The sequence below is a fragment of the Otolemur garnettii genome, unplaced genomic scaffold (genome assembly GCF_000181295.1).
Source record: "Otolemur garnettii isolate 467f Iridium unplaced genomic scaffold, OtoGar3 scaffold00005, whole genome shotgun sequence".
Classification (NCBI taxonomy): Eukaryota; Metazoa; Chordata; class Mammalia; order Primates; family Galagidae; genus Otolemur; species Otolemur garnettii.
Window position 1 is genome coordinate 5072961 of NW_003852400.1, and position 15680 is coordinate 5088640.

The 15680-nt window shown below is 39.7% G+C and overlaps 1 protein-coding gene across 2 annotated transcripts in view; it reads left to right on the forward strand.

The window, feature by feature from the left end:
- RELN (reelin) overlaps nucleotides 1-15680 on the forward strand; it is a 479973-nt gene that overhangs the window by 412983 nt on the left and 51310 nt on the right. For both annotated transcript variants that reach the window (XM_003782608.3, XM_023518943.1), the window contains 4 exons: nucleotides 1266-1413; nucleotides 3843-4101; nucleotides 4969-5218; nucleotides 8812-8980. In XM_003782608.3, coding sequence (XP_003782656.1) covers nucleotides 1266-1413; nucleotides 3843-4101; nucleotides 4969-5218; nucleotides 8812-8980 — 826 coding nt within the window. The remainder of the gene's footprint in view (nucleotides 1-1265; nucleotides 1414-3842; nucleotides 4102-4968; nucleotides 5219-8811; nucleotides 8981-15680) is intronic.

The window sequence follows — 15680 nt, forward strand, 5'->3', positions numbered from 1 at the left end:
AGAGGGAAGAAGTTTCCAAAAATATAAGTTCCTGACATTGTTTTACCACTGCTAACTCATTAAAGAGCCTCTCACTTTCTGTACTTTAGTGCTACACCTAAAATCCAGCATCATTATGTTTGAAGCTAATGTTACAACACAGAAAAAAGTGTACCATGGAATAATTGGCAAAAATCATTTCCATTGTATATGCCCTCTGATCAAACTATAGAGAAACAGCTTCATAAGAGAGAGCATTAAATACAAAAGCTATCTCCATTAGGATAGTAAGAGATTTTTTCTTTTTACCACATTTTCTGGAAAATTGTTATAGTCACGGTTTTACAACACATTTTAAAACTAGATCTAGGGATGACCATACAATGAAATGTTACTCAGCCATAAAAAGGAACGCAGTACTGATACAGGCCACAACCTGGATGAATCTGGAAAACATTATGCTAAGTGAAAGAGGCCAGACACAAAAGGCCACATTTTGTGACTCTATTTATGTGAAATATTCAAAGTGGCAAATAGATGGAGACAGAAAGCAGATTAGCCGGTGCCGTGGGCTGGAGGAGGTTCACTATGGGGGTGACTGATTAATGGGTACAAGGTGCGCTTTTGGGGTGACGAAAAGTCACAGAACTAGGTGTCAGTGATAGTTGCACAACATCGTTAATGTGCTAAATGCTACTGAATTGTTCATTTTAAAATGGTTCATCTTGTGTGATATATGTTTTTCCACAATGAAAAAAAATCAACTAAATCTAAGATGAGTCTCTGCATAGATTTGGCAGCTTGTTTTGAAAGACATTATTTCATAGGAAATAATAAACTTCACCAAAATTTCTCCATTTTTCAAAAGTATTATATTACACCTGCCTGGTACTGTCCTCACACTAGAGACAACACAGTGAGGATGCTGGTGGGGAGGTCCCACGCCCACCCTTACTTCGGGCCTGCACCACTCTCTGACTAACAAATGTTCTTTTCTTCCATTGTGGAGGAGCAGAAAGGAGGGACCCATCTGTCTGAACTATACATACCTTTCAAAAGTAGACCCTCCTCTCCTGTCACATGGACCCTTCAATGATACCAGCCAAAGCTCAACAGTTCAAACACACTAACATGTTGAAGAGGCCTCTTATCCCACACTATATGACTAATAATTATGACTTTATATTTTAAAAATACATAATGGGTCTACCACATTCCTTTTAAAAATATCATATGGCTGACTATACTTGGGGTCATGGGTAAACCACATTTTCCACTTTTTTCAGGTCAGCTAGAATCCGATAGATTCCTCTTAATGAGTGGCGGAAAGCCGTCTCGCAAGTGTGGAATCCTTTCCAGTGGAAACAACCTCTTCTTCAACGAAGACGGCTTGCGCATGCTGATGACTCGAGACCTGGATTTATCACATGCAAGGTAATCACTTTTAGACGTTGCTGAAGAACCACATTGTAATACACAGTCGTAGAACATAATCAAATCAGAAAGAAGCAGAGAGATCTCAAGACAAGGCCTCCAATTAGAAACACTGAACTTTTCTCTTGTCAAAGCCTCCATTAAGATGCAATTTGTATAATTTCCATTCTAAAACCGAGAGAGACTTGTTCAATAACTACACCAGAAAGGAAACATAGTGAAACAGACAAAAGCTAATGTCTGTATTTTTCAATTTGGGGTCTAGAAAATAACAATGTTTTTAATTTACTGTAAGAAAATAATATTGCATCTTCTTTTTATCCACCTTCTACACAACACTTTTTATTAGTGCTTGGACTGTGTTAAAAGTATTCCATTTATTACATCACGCGTAGTAGAAAGTTTAGTCAAAATGCAATATATCTGCAAATTATTCACAGTTAATTTTGTTTCCATCAGCAATTTAAGAACATGTGAAGTGCAGCCTTATTCTTTATAAACATCTCTCCAATGATTCACTATACACATTCTAAGCAATCATTTTCTAACTTGAACTCAGTCACTCAGGAACAAACACTTTAAACTGGCTCAGAGGATTATATCCTGTCAAGATGTGTATCCCTTGATCATTTGATGAGCCAAAAACTTAACAAGGAAAATAAGAAAGACAGTTTAACATGTGGAAAATGGAACCCTGACCTATTTTTGCAAGTGAGCAGAGAAACCATGTTTCTGTTTATTGAAATATGTCAGGGTATCTTAGAATACAGCTTAACATATTAGTTCCTTCTTTCTCCCAAATCTTTTATTTATTGATTGTAAATTTTATCGTGCCTCATAGAAAATATAGTTCTATCTGTGAGATCATGGTGCAGTTATAGAAACTAAGATTTTTCATGTGAATCTTTCTAAATGTAGAATATAAATGTCTTAACACAGTAACTAAGAAAATGCCATGAAGGCTATGTTAACCAGTTTGATGAAAATATTTCAGATTGTACATGGAACCAGCACACTGTACCCCATGACTGCATTAATGTATACAGCTATGATTTAATAAAAAGAAAAGAAGATTTTAGTTTCTCTTAGTACATGTAGTATAATTTGATGTTCCTTATTTTTATTAACAGCTGAGATATCTAATTTAGGAATTGTTAGGTTTTTCCAAATAAGTAATTCTGACATGGTTTATCTATCACTGAATTAATGCAAAGATTTTCTCAGTAAAAATAGACAATGTGATAAAAGTTTTTCTCTATACATGATTATTGTTTTTATAAATGTAAATGTCACTAAGCGCTAACTATGAATGTTTTATTAATCCAATGTTAAAAGCTCTATTATTGAACTCATCTCAGTAGCAGGCTGTATAGGATTTGCATATATTGACTTGAAAATGCTCCATGTAAAATCCAAATTTCTTCGGGGTCAGGAGATAAATGAAAAGGGGTGTAGAGAGGGCATCTCATGAAGAGCAAATGGTTTTATATATAGGTATTGATAATATTTTTATTACAAGTCCAGTGTATTTCCTACATTAAGCCCACATACATTATTGGGTATGTATGTTGGGCTACAGTGAAATTTATTCTGCATTACCAGCAAAAATAGTGGCCAGACCAGGCACCAGCAGCTTGCCTGCCAAAGATAACATGTGAGCTAGTTTTCATTGGCACTCCAGCTGGTTGCTGCCACTCTGCCCACCTCCCTGCCAGCTGGGAAAGCTGCCCCTGGCTGGCTGCCACAGTTCTCAGTGGCCAGTATCGTCCAGCCCCAGCCCCAGCAACAGTCAGAAGCTGGCACGGTCCAGCACTCACCACCAGCCCATACTCATGCTCCCCTGCCCCTGGCACAAAGGAGAGAAAAGAGGCTCAGGCTTGACATGCCTCTTCCAAATGATGCCTGGTCTTTCACAAAGAGCTGCTACAACCATTGAATTTAAAATGTGTCTCCCAAAACTGATAATATGAGATCTGGAGAACTACTGGTGAAACCTGGGAATGGTGACTTTGCCAATATGGCGTAAATGACCTTAATCCCGTTCTTCTACTTTCAAACACTAAGGATCCACACATTTATCTTAAATAGATGACAATACTCACTCCCAAACCCGCACAGCCTTTCGGCCCCTCCTGTCATCTCGCAGAAGAGCCACAGGGCGCAGAATGCTCACTCCCCTCAGACTCACCTGAGGAGAGATGTGAGATACAAATGTGGGCACAGAGTTGCCCTTTGTCAGACTTCACATTTAATTAATGCCCTTTCCCTTTAAAAAGGAAAGTCAGGCTTTGAAGTGATTGCTTTGGACGTTCATTAAACCATCATATTCATCAAAGCCGTGCATGCCCCATAACCCCCGTGTGCTCGTCCGTGGTTAACGTGGCTCTCTCCTGGGAGGGAGACTCCACCGTAACCCTTACTCATGTCAGGTTTGTGCAGTTCTTCATGAGACTGGGCTGTGGGAAAGGCGTTCCGGACCCCAGGAGTCAGCCCGTGCTTCTGCAGTACTCTCTCAATGGCGGCCTCTCGTGGAGTCTTCTTCAGGAGTTCCTTTTCAGCAACTCCAGCAACGTGGGCAGGTACATCGCCCTGGAGATACCCCTGAAGGCCCGTTCTGGCTCTACTCGCCTCCGCTGGTGGCAACCATCTGAGAACGGGCATTTCTACAGCCCCTGGGTGATCGACCAGGTCAGTCCCCTCAGCATTAACTGTTTTAATTTTTGTCACTTGAGCTGAATGTAAGCCTCAGAAAGCATCCAGTCCAGCCACCTTGCTCAGCAGGCAAACCCAGGACAGACAGTTGAATGACTTGCCCAGGGGCACACCACTAGCAGAGATAGGCATTTAACATTCCTTCATTCTCTATTCCTTCACTTGCCTACGCTTATAAAAACACATGACACAACAGAAGGCCTGAGTCCTGCTCCCGGAGCATTCTGCCATATGGATAGAGGGACTTTATCTAGCGCAATACAAGGTTATAATTCTCTGCAAAGGAGAAAGTGCAAATTAGCATTGGTGCCACATGCAGTAGTTCCCAAATCCTCTTTCCTAGCCTTTGAAGAAACAAATATATAAATCTCCCCAATATCCTTACAGACTGCTCCAAAAGATCTTACACGTAACAAAATGTGTAACAAATAGAACTGAAAGAACCTGTTAACAAACCATGGAGTTCATGCAAAGAATTGGAACTGAAAGGCCTAAGGATATAATTGTCCTTAAATAGAAATTTTAGATGGAAAATAATTGCATGTAAGCCAAATTTTACTTTCCTAGCTTGGGTACATGTAGTTTCCAAAGGCACAACTTGGCCCATGAAGGCTGTGAATGGTTTTGTCAAAGCCCTGATTTGTTTTCTGTAGCTTCTTGCCAGATGGGCACGGAGACCACATAAACAAGAACATTCTGAAAGGCCCCCTAACATTCTGCTAGCTCGATAGTGCCAGTTCTGAGCAGGCTGACAGATAAAAACAAACAAACAAAAAAGGCTGAACTTTCCCGAGTCTGAATACCACATTGAAAATGTGTGTGTGTTTTCAAAATACATTTCAGATTCTTATTGGAGGAAACATTTCTGGTAATACAGTCTTGGAAGATGATTTCACAACTCTGGATAGTAGGAAGTGGCTGCTTCACCCAGGAGGCACCAAGATGCCTGTGTGTGGCTCTACTGGTGACGCCCTGGTCTTCATCGAAAAGGCCAGCACCCGTTATGTTGTCACCACAGACATTGCTGTGAATGAGGACTCGTTCCTACAGATAGATTTTGCTGCCTCCTGCTCAGTCACAGACTCGTGTTATGGTAAGTCTTCCATTTCTAGATGTGTGTGCATGCACACCCACGGCCGCGTCTATCCGAGGGCTGCTTTGCACCTCAGAGAAGTCCAGAAGTACAAGTCAAGTGCACTTTAAGCCCAGCCGTACTGTACTCTCAAAAACTTTGGGTGTAAATTGAGTTTCAAAAGTTGATTTTTGAAAGCAACTGAATACAAGCTTATTTTTAAGCATATATGTACATGAAGACATCTTTTTAAAAGTAAAAAATAATAATTGGCAGATCAAGATTGTTTCTTGCAGTGTCAGATTTGCAGAATGGAGCATACACTAGTGTTGTTTTGCCCTTCAAGCATTCTCATCACATAGAGAATGCCAGTAATAAGCAATGTGATTTATACAGATATTTGTACAGTCAGGGTTTAAATTCATCCAGCTTTGGATTAGACTTGTCATTGTCTCTCTCCATATCCTCAGGAATAATGAAATTTTGCTATTCTCATTTTGCCTTACATTTTTGTCTCTGTGAGTCCTAATGCATTTTGGGCCACCCTAATCATGACAGACTTGCATCTACAAGGTTGAATATGTGTGTCAACATGCACTCACACATCCAGCTGGGAAGAAATTAAAACTGACCCCATTGCACGCTTGTACCCTTCCCCTGGATGTACAGACCTGTCAGGATTCTCAGTCTCCCAGGCTTTCACCATCCCATAACACTGTTCTTCCCAGAGACACAACACTAGGATATTCACAGGAGCCTTTTATGGTTTTAGATTTAGAGAGAGGAGTGTTAAAATTGGAGGAATTTGGTTACTTTCAAGGACATACAGATTCCAGGTTTTTTAGTATTTTCATTAATTTGAACTTAATGGACATATCTCAGAAGAAATTCCAGAAGTACTCTTTCTGCCAGAGACACAATCAGTCAACACTAGACTGGTCAGTGAATGTGGAACGTAGGAAGGACACACCCTGTCTTCAGAAGACTAGGTGAAGGGATACCCCAAAAATTAGGATCCAGTAAATCAGGTGTTCTATGGAATAGTACTGATGTGAAATGTGGTGAGAACTCAGTGTCAAGAGAGATGGCCAGTGGTTGGCCAGTCCCAGGAGTTAGGGGACATTACTCAAGGGAGGTAAGTCTTAAGCAAACCCTGATGGTTGCAGTGGATTTTAAGGGTGGATGGAGAAGAAAAGATACTCTAAACTAGGCTGGAAGTGTAAGCAAAAATGAGGATGTAGGGTTTCTCTTGGTGCTTGGGGGAAACCTTGAGCAGATCAGTCTGAACAGGCAGTATTTACATTTAATGGAGAAAAGCAGAGTGTGTTGATTTTGAAAACAGACTAGACTGTACTCCCTCATTAACACAGGAAGTTATGAGAGCCCAGAGATCACTCTCTGATTCCTAAAACATTCTGTTCTTTTGGGAGACATTATTCTGAGTCTCACAGGTTCGACCTACAGCAGCAGCAGGCCTGAAATGCTGCCCTCGTAAGTCCAATCACGTGTACTTTCTACTGCAGGCTGTGCAGCCTCCTGAGAGAAGTTAAAATGAAAGATGATATAAAAGAGGAAAGTGGCGAAGTGGAGTTGGCAACAGATTGTGAAGGGCCTTAAAAGGCAGGCACAGATTTCAGGACACAACTACAATAGGGATATCACCTAACAAATGCAAACGTTGTAACCTAATCATTTGCACCCTCAGATTAATCTGAAATTTTAAAAAAAAATGCAGGCACAGAATTTGTGCTTGGTACGGCCATGAATCGGAGGATACAACACAGAGGCAGGACATGCTGTGTTTCATGGAGCTCAGCTCAGGAGCCAGTGTAGGTAGACAGAGAAGACCCAGGAAAGAAGCCACAGCGGTCATCTCAGTGGGAAGCGATGTAGACTCACTCTCTGTGGTGGGAGAACTGGGATGGATAAAGTTGTCAAGACACGATGCAAACACAAGGCAAAGAAGCCCCAGGTCTCAGGAATAGGTACCACATTGAGCATAAGAGAGAGAGGAGAATAAAATTTCTCAAATAACTTCTAATTTTTGAACCCAGAAAACTACTGTAAAATGATTGCCTGTGGCAGAATTTGGTAGTTAAGACGACATGTTGGTTTATGCCAGGAAATGGTAAGTTGTTCTTAGTTTAGGTGAAAGTAGTTCTAAGATATCCTCTCGCCAGGAGGATATCTAATGAGGAAGGCGGGAACTGGGCCTGTACTGTCCATCCAGCACAGAGCTGGGCTCCATAAACATTGGTGGAATAAATAAGATCAATTTTGAGACATACAATTGGGAGATTTGGGCACAGAGGCAATAGTTGAAGCTCTACAAGTGTGCTCGTAGAATAGATGGCCAGAAACAAGGTCTGGAAGAATGCCCATAGCTGGGCAAGTTAGCAAAGGAGTTGGAATACAAATAAGATGAGACTCAGAATAATGTCCACCAAAGTAAAAGAAAGTTTCAGGAATCAGGGAGTGATCAATAATGTTCAATGCTGTAAGGAGGACGAGTGAAATGAAGATTGAGACCAGGCCATTGATACTTACCTAGAAACTGCAGAGCAGTGTGTGGTCTCACGCTGGCTGCGCAAGACCGTTAAACCCCTGACACCTTGGCCATGCCCCGGAAGAGTTCAGTCCATGGTGAGGCCCAGGCATTAGTAGTCTCTAAAGGTGCTCAGGTGATTTCAGTGTACGGTCAAGACTGAGAACCATAGCCCTTGAGAAAGTTATTTGAGAATGGGGTAGAGGCATTAAGTGAACAGAGAGAAATATAAGACTTGATATAGGTTGAATGTTCCAGAAGAAGAAAAAAGGAAAGAAAGGAGTGTCTTTCCATAGACGCACAACATGAATACATGGATTCGCACAAATTCCATGCCTCTCCACTCTTTCCTTATATCCCTCTGACCTCCATATTCCATGTATATTCCATAACACAGTAGAGCAAGGTATATAAGCGAAAGAGCATTTACAATTTCTAAGGAGTTTCACCTATACTGGGAACAAAATTGACATTGGTTGGTTAGGATTCCTATAGAATGGTCAAAATTTGAGAAGTCTGCTCAATTCTTTTAACTACTTAAAAACTAATTATTAAAATATGTAATTAATATGTTCTCCATTTGTATGTTAACCATTAAGTGGGCATAATACATTACTTTCTACTCACATGATATTAAATAACATTTTTAAAAATATATAATACATTTATGTCATATACTATGGTGATTAGATTAAATTATATTCATATTATAACTATTATATATAGCTACTTATATACTGTAACTGTATGTGAAGCAATAATATTGCCATGATGATTGTTTTGAAAGTTATCTCATTGTCAAATGTAATTCAGGAAATTGACTATTTCACTTGATCATATCCCCTTAAAAGAAAAATTATTTCAACATGGAAATTTTAAAATAGTAGCTAGTATTATACAGGGGGGGAAATAAAACTAGGAAAAGACATTTCAAAGTAGGAAACCAATAAAAGGAAAGAACAAAACTGACATTTGATTGAAATTAAAATATATAGAAGCATGCTAAGTAATTATGGTGTCTGGGTCTGCAGACATGTGTTTTTACACAGAATAATGCTTCCTGTTTCAGCTATTGAACTGGAATACTCAGTAGACCTCGGGCTGTCATGGCACCCACTGGTGAAGGATTGTCTGCCCACCAACGTTGAATGCAGTCGCTATCATCTGCAGCGCATCCTGGTGTCAGATACTTTCAACAAGTGGACCAGAATCACTCTGCCTCTCCCTCCTTACACCAGGTATGGACCCTCTACAGGTAGTGAACCCAAATGTGATCAGATTTGATGTGCCTGATTTTAGCACAGCAAGTTAAAATGAGATATGTGTTGTGTGAGATTTTGTTACTCGTTCATGGTATTGCCAACGTCTGATTAGTAAGGCTATCTTAAAAGGCAAAATAGAAACCGGTTTCTATGGTGATATTATTCTATGGGTTCCCAAAATCCAGGCCTTTGCTAACTTTTAACTCTTTAATATTTTTAATGAATGGACTACCCAAGAAAATAGTGGATGATGCCTCACCTGGCTTCTCCAGCTTAATTCAGAGATGCCACGATCAAACCATTTGAAATAGCCCGTTGCATAAAAAAAATAGATAGAGTCATTTTCTGCCTGCCAGACTCCTATAAATATAGCAGTGAGTGATGTCTAAATCCTATAAGTAAATGTAGCAAATAAGCATGTATTAAAATTAGCATCTGATTTTGAAATTTTATTTTGAACAGTATATCAAGAATTATCACCTGAAGCTTTCTTTTTGTGAAAAACCATTGTAGATGCTTTATTCATTGTGCCTATGGGAAGCGATCATGGCTTAATAAAATAGCCTGGTAGAAGCTGGTAAAGAAGTTAAATTTAAAACTGTCTGTGCATTTACACTCCTGTTTGATAAAACAGAAATTAACTTTGCCTGGTGGAATGGTGTTATATGACTTTACTTTACCATCCAAAGTAACTACTGATTATAGGAAAACATTAAAATCTTGGCAGAAACTCCTGCTCCCTCCAAGCAAATGGTGATCAGTTACTGCTGTTCAGAAGGAAATGAAGCCCCAAATGCAATGGACAGAACAACAGTTGCAGTTCAGGCTGGACTTTGTTTTGTCACCTCCCCACAGACGAAGAATGCACGCACATGACCATAAAATTCGACCATTCATCTAGGGCCTAACTTTTCTTGGGATTATGGTGAAAGGGATGGTTTCAGTTAACTAACAGCCTAGGGCTGCTTTACAACTGCTGGCTCAGAGGTGGAAGACCATATTCACTGTCAGCAGAGCTGCCAAGTTTAAATGAGATATGTGAGATTTTGTTGCTCATTAAAGGTGTTGCCACGCATGAATTATTAAGGTGATCTTAATAAGTAAAATAGAAAAAGAAAACTTCATTAAAGTAGCTATCGGCTAAGTCTTTATGAATTCTATAAATTATTACCTAGCTACTTGGTAGCATTTTGCGAATAAGCAACATTCTAAGATTTACTCCATCGACTCATTAAGCTTGAAAAAAAGTAATTATTTCTCATCTTTTAATCTACCTTTTAATTGTCTCTTGCACATTACCTACAAGAATTTTGACCCTTTCACATGATGTTTAAAAAGTCTGATAAGCCTCTATTTTCTCCTGTTAACCATATCAAAAACAAGCAGTTTGTCCATTATATTGCCCTCAAGGCTCGTGTGCAGCGGTCTTAAAGGCTTCCACTAAGGCTCTCTGGGTAATTCGAAAGGAAACCTGCCTGGACAGAGCCCAGGTCAGACCACTTCTGAAGGTGTCTGCCATGTGCTAATGACACTAGAACACCACGCCCATCACAGAGCACTTTGTCTCAAACATGAGTTACCTGTACTGTGTCGACTTTTATATCCAGTTACTTGGTAAATAGGATGTTTTAGGTTGAACTTACTCCCTCAGTGTCTAGAAATGTGTCAAAACATCAATGTATGTGGGGTCCACCAAGGCAGAACTGAGGATCTCAGTTGGTAGCTCTTTGTGATAAATATACATGATGCTGATAACTTAAAGATGTGTGCTGAGTAACGGTTAGGAGTGACTGTGTGACAGCGGCAGCTTCATCTACTCACTTCTCACAGGATCGTGAGGGCTGCCTCCCAGTGTTGCTGGCACAGTGGTGGTGAGAGACTCTGAGGCTGGTTTTCCACAAGCTGACGTCAAACCATTCACTAAACTGCAACAGCCAGTAGTCATCAGTAGCAATTATCCATTCAAGTACTCATTCGTTAAACAAGTATTTTTGAACTGTTTAATTATGTGCTGGGTCTGTATGGGAACTGAGCTTCTCCCTGCCTCAAGGAGATTAGTTCAGTGAGAGAAAGGGATATTTACCAGAAATCACCAAGAATCACAGAAGTAAATATAAAATTCAACTGTGATAGGTCATGGAGAACAGGTACACGATGCTCTAAAATTATACGTCACGGGGAGATTTGACTTGGCCAAGAAGGCCAAGGAATGCTTTCTTGGAAAAAGGATAATAGAGGTAAAATATGAAGGATGAACAGGAGTTATCTGGGTAAAGTGTGCAGGAAAGAGTGTTCCAGGCAAGGAAAATAGCCCAAAGTAGGAGGAAGCAGGCATAACCGAGATGGCGAATGTGTAGATGAGAGAGGAGCAGAGAGAGTGGGAGAGGTGTCAGACTGTGAGGAACACTGTAGGTTATATTAAGGATTTGGGGGTTTATTATAGAGACACTTAAAAGCCTGTTAAAGTGGGAATAGGGAGATGCGATCAGATTTGCATGCAGAAAAGCTGATTCTATCTAACTTGAGAGCTAATTGGGAAGTGTAAGAGTTGATGTAAAGAGGCGAGGAAGGCAGATTTTTGAAGCAGGTGCTGGCAGCAGCTACGAAGAGAGGAGGAAAGAGTCAAGAGACACAGAGGCAACGAAGCTGCCGAGCTTGACAATGGAATGGGCGTGGGAGGTTGAGGGATAGGGGCCGTGCTGAAGATGAATCCCTGGGTTCTGAGTTGCACAGCCGAGCGCAACTGGGGAGGGAACGCTGAGATGAAACACAAGTTACATCGCACTCAGGTCCGGACATTGCTATGTTAAAACCTAAATAACTGGGGCAGGTTTGTAGTTTCTTTTCCTTACTGTACACGTGGGTTAAGTCAGATCTTCCTGAAAGAAGAAGATCTATCAAAAAAAAAGAATGAAAAGCATTGTAGTGTAGTGATGAGCTCTGCCTCTTTAGCCCTGGGAGCTTTTAAACAATCATTTCTTGTCTCTAAATTTTAGTTTCTTTATCTAGATAATAGAGATCCTTTTTACCGTATAAAAATATCATCAAATGTGCATAGAAGTGTTTGGTATAGTGTAAAGATTTATAAAAATGTAAATAATTTTACTTGTATGAGTTAACTACATAACTCATTAGCCATAGCACAAGTTTATTATCAAACTGCCACTTCAGAGTAAGATACTCCTAAGTCAGGGCTCAGCTTAACAAAAGTGAGCCCATGCTAATGGCAGGACACTGTCTTAAGTTTTTGCCCTGGAGGAGGTTACAATCTGCTTGAGGAAAATTAGAAGTATACCCAAGAAACAACTGAAAAATAATACATGTTGTATATAATTTAGAGCTCACTGAGGAATGGGTTAGAATTGCCTTAGTGTTGAGAAATGGGAGACGGTATTAAATTAAGAATTAGAGTTTCATGGAAGAGAAGAGGCCTGGCCTTGAAGGATAGCTTGGAATTAGATAGGTAAGGGGAAGAACATTTTAAATCTGGGGAACAGTATGAACAGGGCAGAGACATGTGAACATGAGCCTAGGAGAAACCCAGGCGTTGCTGATTAAAGCAGAGGGCTCATACCCAGAAACCGTGGAAAAACGCTGGTTAGCAGAGTTGGATTAACTTAGAGTAAGCCTTGAAGCAAGGCAGAGGAGTTTGGACTTGTAGAAATAATCAGCTGTGGTGTTTTGAGCTGCAAATATTCTTCCAAGAAAAAATTGGGAAAAAGAGATTGATTTAAGTAAGAGAAGGTGGCAAAAGTGTTGGGATACTAACCTCTAGATGAAGTAACAAGTGTCCGGGCTGCAGCTAACGTGGAAGGGATGAGGCAGATACTACAGAACATTTCAAAGAAAGAACCGATAAAACTCAAGTCATTAACTTCTCCTGCATTACACACCTAGAAAGGTAACTCTGAAGTCTGAAGCTGGGTGTATAGCACACCTCTTAGGGGCAGGACACAATTAGAAGAGGGACTTTACTTAAGAAATGCAAACTGTGTAACCTAATTATTTGTACCCTCAACTAAACTGAAACAATATAAAAATAAAGTCTGAAGCTTAAGAGAGTAGTGAGAAGAGGTTGGGAGAGAAGTGAAGGTGATTCCAGGAGGGACAATATGGAACGTACAGGCAAATGATGCTGAGTTAGATGTGATGATAGGAAATACAAATAGAAAGATTCATTTCACAAAGACATGGGGATCTGAGCCCAAGGGAAGATGACAAACTTTGGAGGCATGAACATGGAGCTGGTAGGCAATACTATAAAACTGCCTCTGGCCTGCATAAGGACACTTTAAAAAGAAAAGAGAGGATTCCTAAATTTATTAGCAGAATGAATGAAAACAGCTAGTAAAGGAACCAAGGGGATTTGGTCAGGGAGGTAGATGACTCAGAATAACGTTGTATCCGGAAGCCAAGTGAGAAGATTATTATGCAGGAAGAGATGGTCTTCAGTAACATGAGCTTCAGAGAGTAGTGGAGGAAAAAGTTTCCCAACAAATTTACTGGATCTTTCAAGCTGATCATAATCAGTGACCTTCAAAAGAATAGTTTCAGTAAGATACTAGAAATAAACACGGTTTGGCCCCAGGGCCCCTGGGCTGAACAGCTGTATTAGTAGTACATCTTTATTGCTTGCCTAAGAGATATGACTGTAGGAGAAAAAGGAAGGGAGGAATGCCAGGAGTTCTTGAGAGAGACTGAAAAAGAGGAGTGGAAGATGCCAAAATCAGTTGCATAGCCCCTTCTCTGAACCTGCCTCCTCCTCATTACTAACCCCAGACCTAAAAATAAAAGGTGGTTCGAATGCCAGGGGTTCTTGAATGTCACCTGAGACCCAAGGTGAATCAGTGGAAGGGCAGGTAACCCAAATCCACTGAGAAACGGAGGAGGGGAGTAGCCACTGGAGGCTCAGGTGTGACCTGGCTATTTTAAGTTTGAAGATGATCTCCTCCCTCCACTGGCCCTGTGACCTAGCTGATACCATTTTCTTTAAACATTAACTACCACTCTTTGGAAGCCAGGTGGTGTTAGCCACAGCATGGGAGCTGCTTAATGTTTGTGGGAAGTTCCAAAGAAAGGTGGTTAGCCACAAGAAAGAGTAAGATTGCAGGATAGGGGTGATGGGACAGGAAGGGGAAGCTGTAGCTTTTGCAGGTAAACAGATTCAGGGAAGAAGATATTTTTCAATAATATTCCAACTGTATACTAACAACTACAAGCAGAGAAAAGGTCTTAGACTAAGAAAACCAAATTACCAAGCATATTATTTACTGGGTTCTTCCAATACTCAAAGGAGTTATGTGTTCATTTTGTCAAGGAGAGTTTCTTTAGACTTGCTCTGGTACTCTAGTTCTGTCCATTGTTGCTCCCAGCTTAACAATATCTTTTGAAAGGCTTTTTGCAAGCACTCACATTACTGAATATCTTGTTAAAGTTTTTCAACCAAACCGAAGCAACATTGGACCATAGCCATTTTCTCATCCTTCATTTCGATACTTTCAATATCACTGTTATTACTTACCAAATTTTGGATGGTATTTCAGCACTACAAAACATAGTAAAGTAATTTTACTGTGGTACTATTGATTTTCACATAATGAATATATGAATTTATATTGTAAGATATTTTGGATGCTACATTAAAACAAATCTATTTCCATTTCCTCTACAAAAGAAATTAAAACTATTTCCAGAAATTCTGCATTTTTCCCTATGCTTTTTTTCTTTATTTTCTATTTAGTTCATACTTAAAATAGATACCCTCTACACTTTATATCAATGGGCCAGGCATGGTGGCTTACATCTGTAATCCCAGCATTCTGGGAGCCTGAGGCAGGTGGATCACCTGAGCTCAGGAGTTTGAGACCAGTCTGAGCAAGAGTAAGACCCCATCTCTACTAAAAAAAAAAAAAATATATATATATATATATAGTGGTACATGTCTGTAGTCCCAGCTACTCAGGAGGCTGAGGCAAGAGATTTGCTCAAACCCAAGAGTTTGAGGTTGCTGTGAGCTACAATACTATAGCACTCTACCGAGGGCAACAGAATGAGAGTCTGTCTCAAAATAAATAAATAAGATGTCAACAGTGTCATCAAAGTTTTATCAGACAATTTGATATTTAGCTGTACTTCGTACATATTGGTATAGATAAGTTATTAGGATTGTTTTAACAGTAAAATATAAGTCATTCTCCATTGAGAAGATACTTGAAAAATTATGATAAATTCTTTGTATATGAAGAATGGTCCAATGTATTTTATACATTCAGTGGGCTTATTCATAACACTATAGTTTTTATCAGAACTAATTATAGATATCAGCAAAAATAATAAAAATTTTATTTTATCTAAAAAGAACAGCAATTCTCTTTTATTTGTAATTCTCAAATCAAAATTTTATTGTAGAGCGGCACCTGTGGCTCAAGGAGTAGGGTGCTGGCTACATATACCGTAGGTGGCAGGTTTAAACCCAGCCCTGGCCAAAAAGCTGCAAAAAAAAAATTACTGTAATTTTAAAGGCACTGCAGATTATTTTGGGTTACATTTTCGTCTATTTAAAATCCAAACATACAAAATTTAAAGAGAATAGTATACTAAGCCTCCATGTACTTATTACCTACCTTAGACAATTACCAACATTATTTCACCAATAGGACTGCTTATTCCTGCCCTC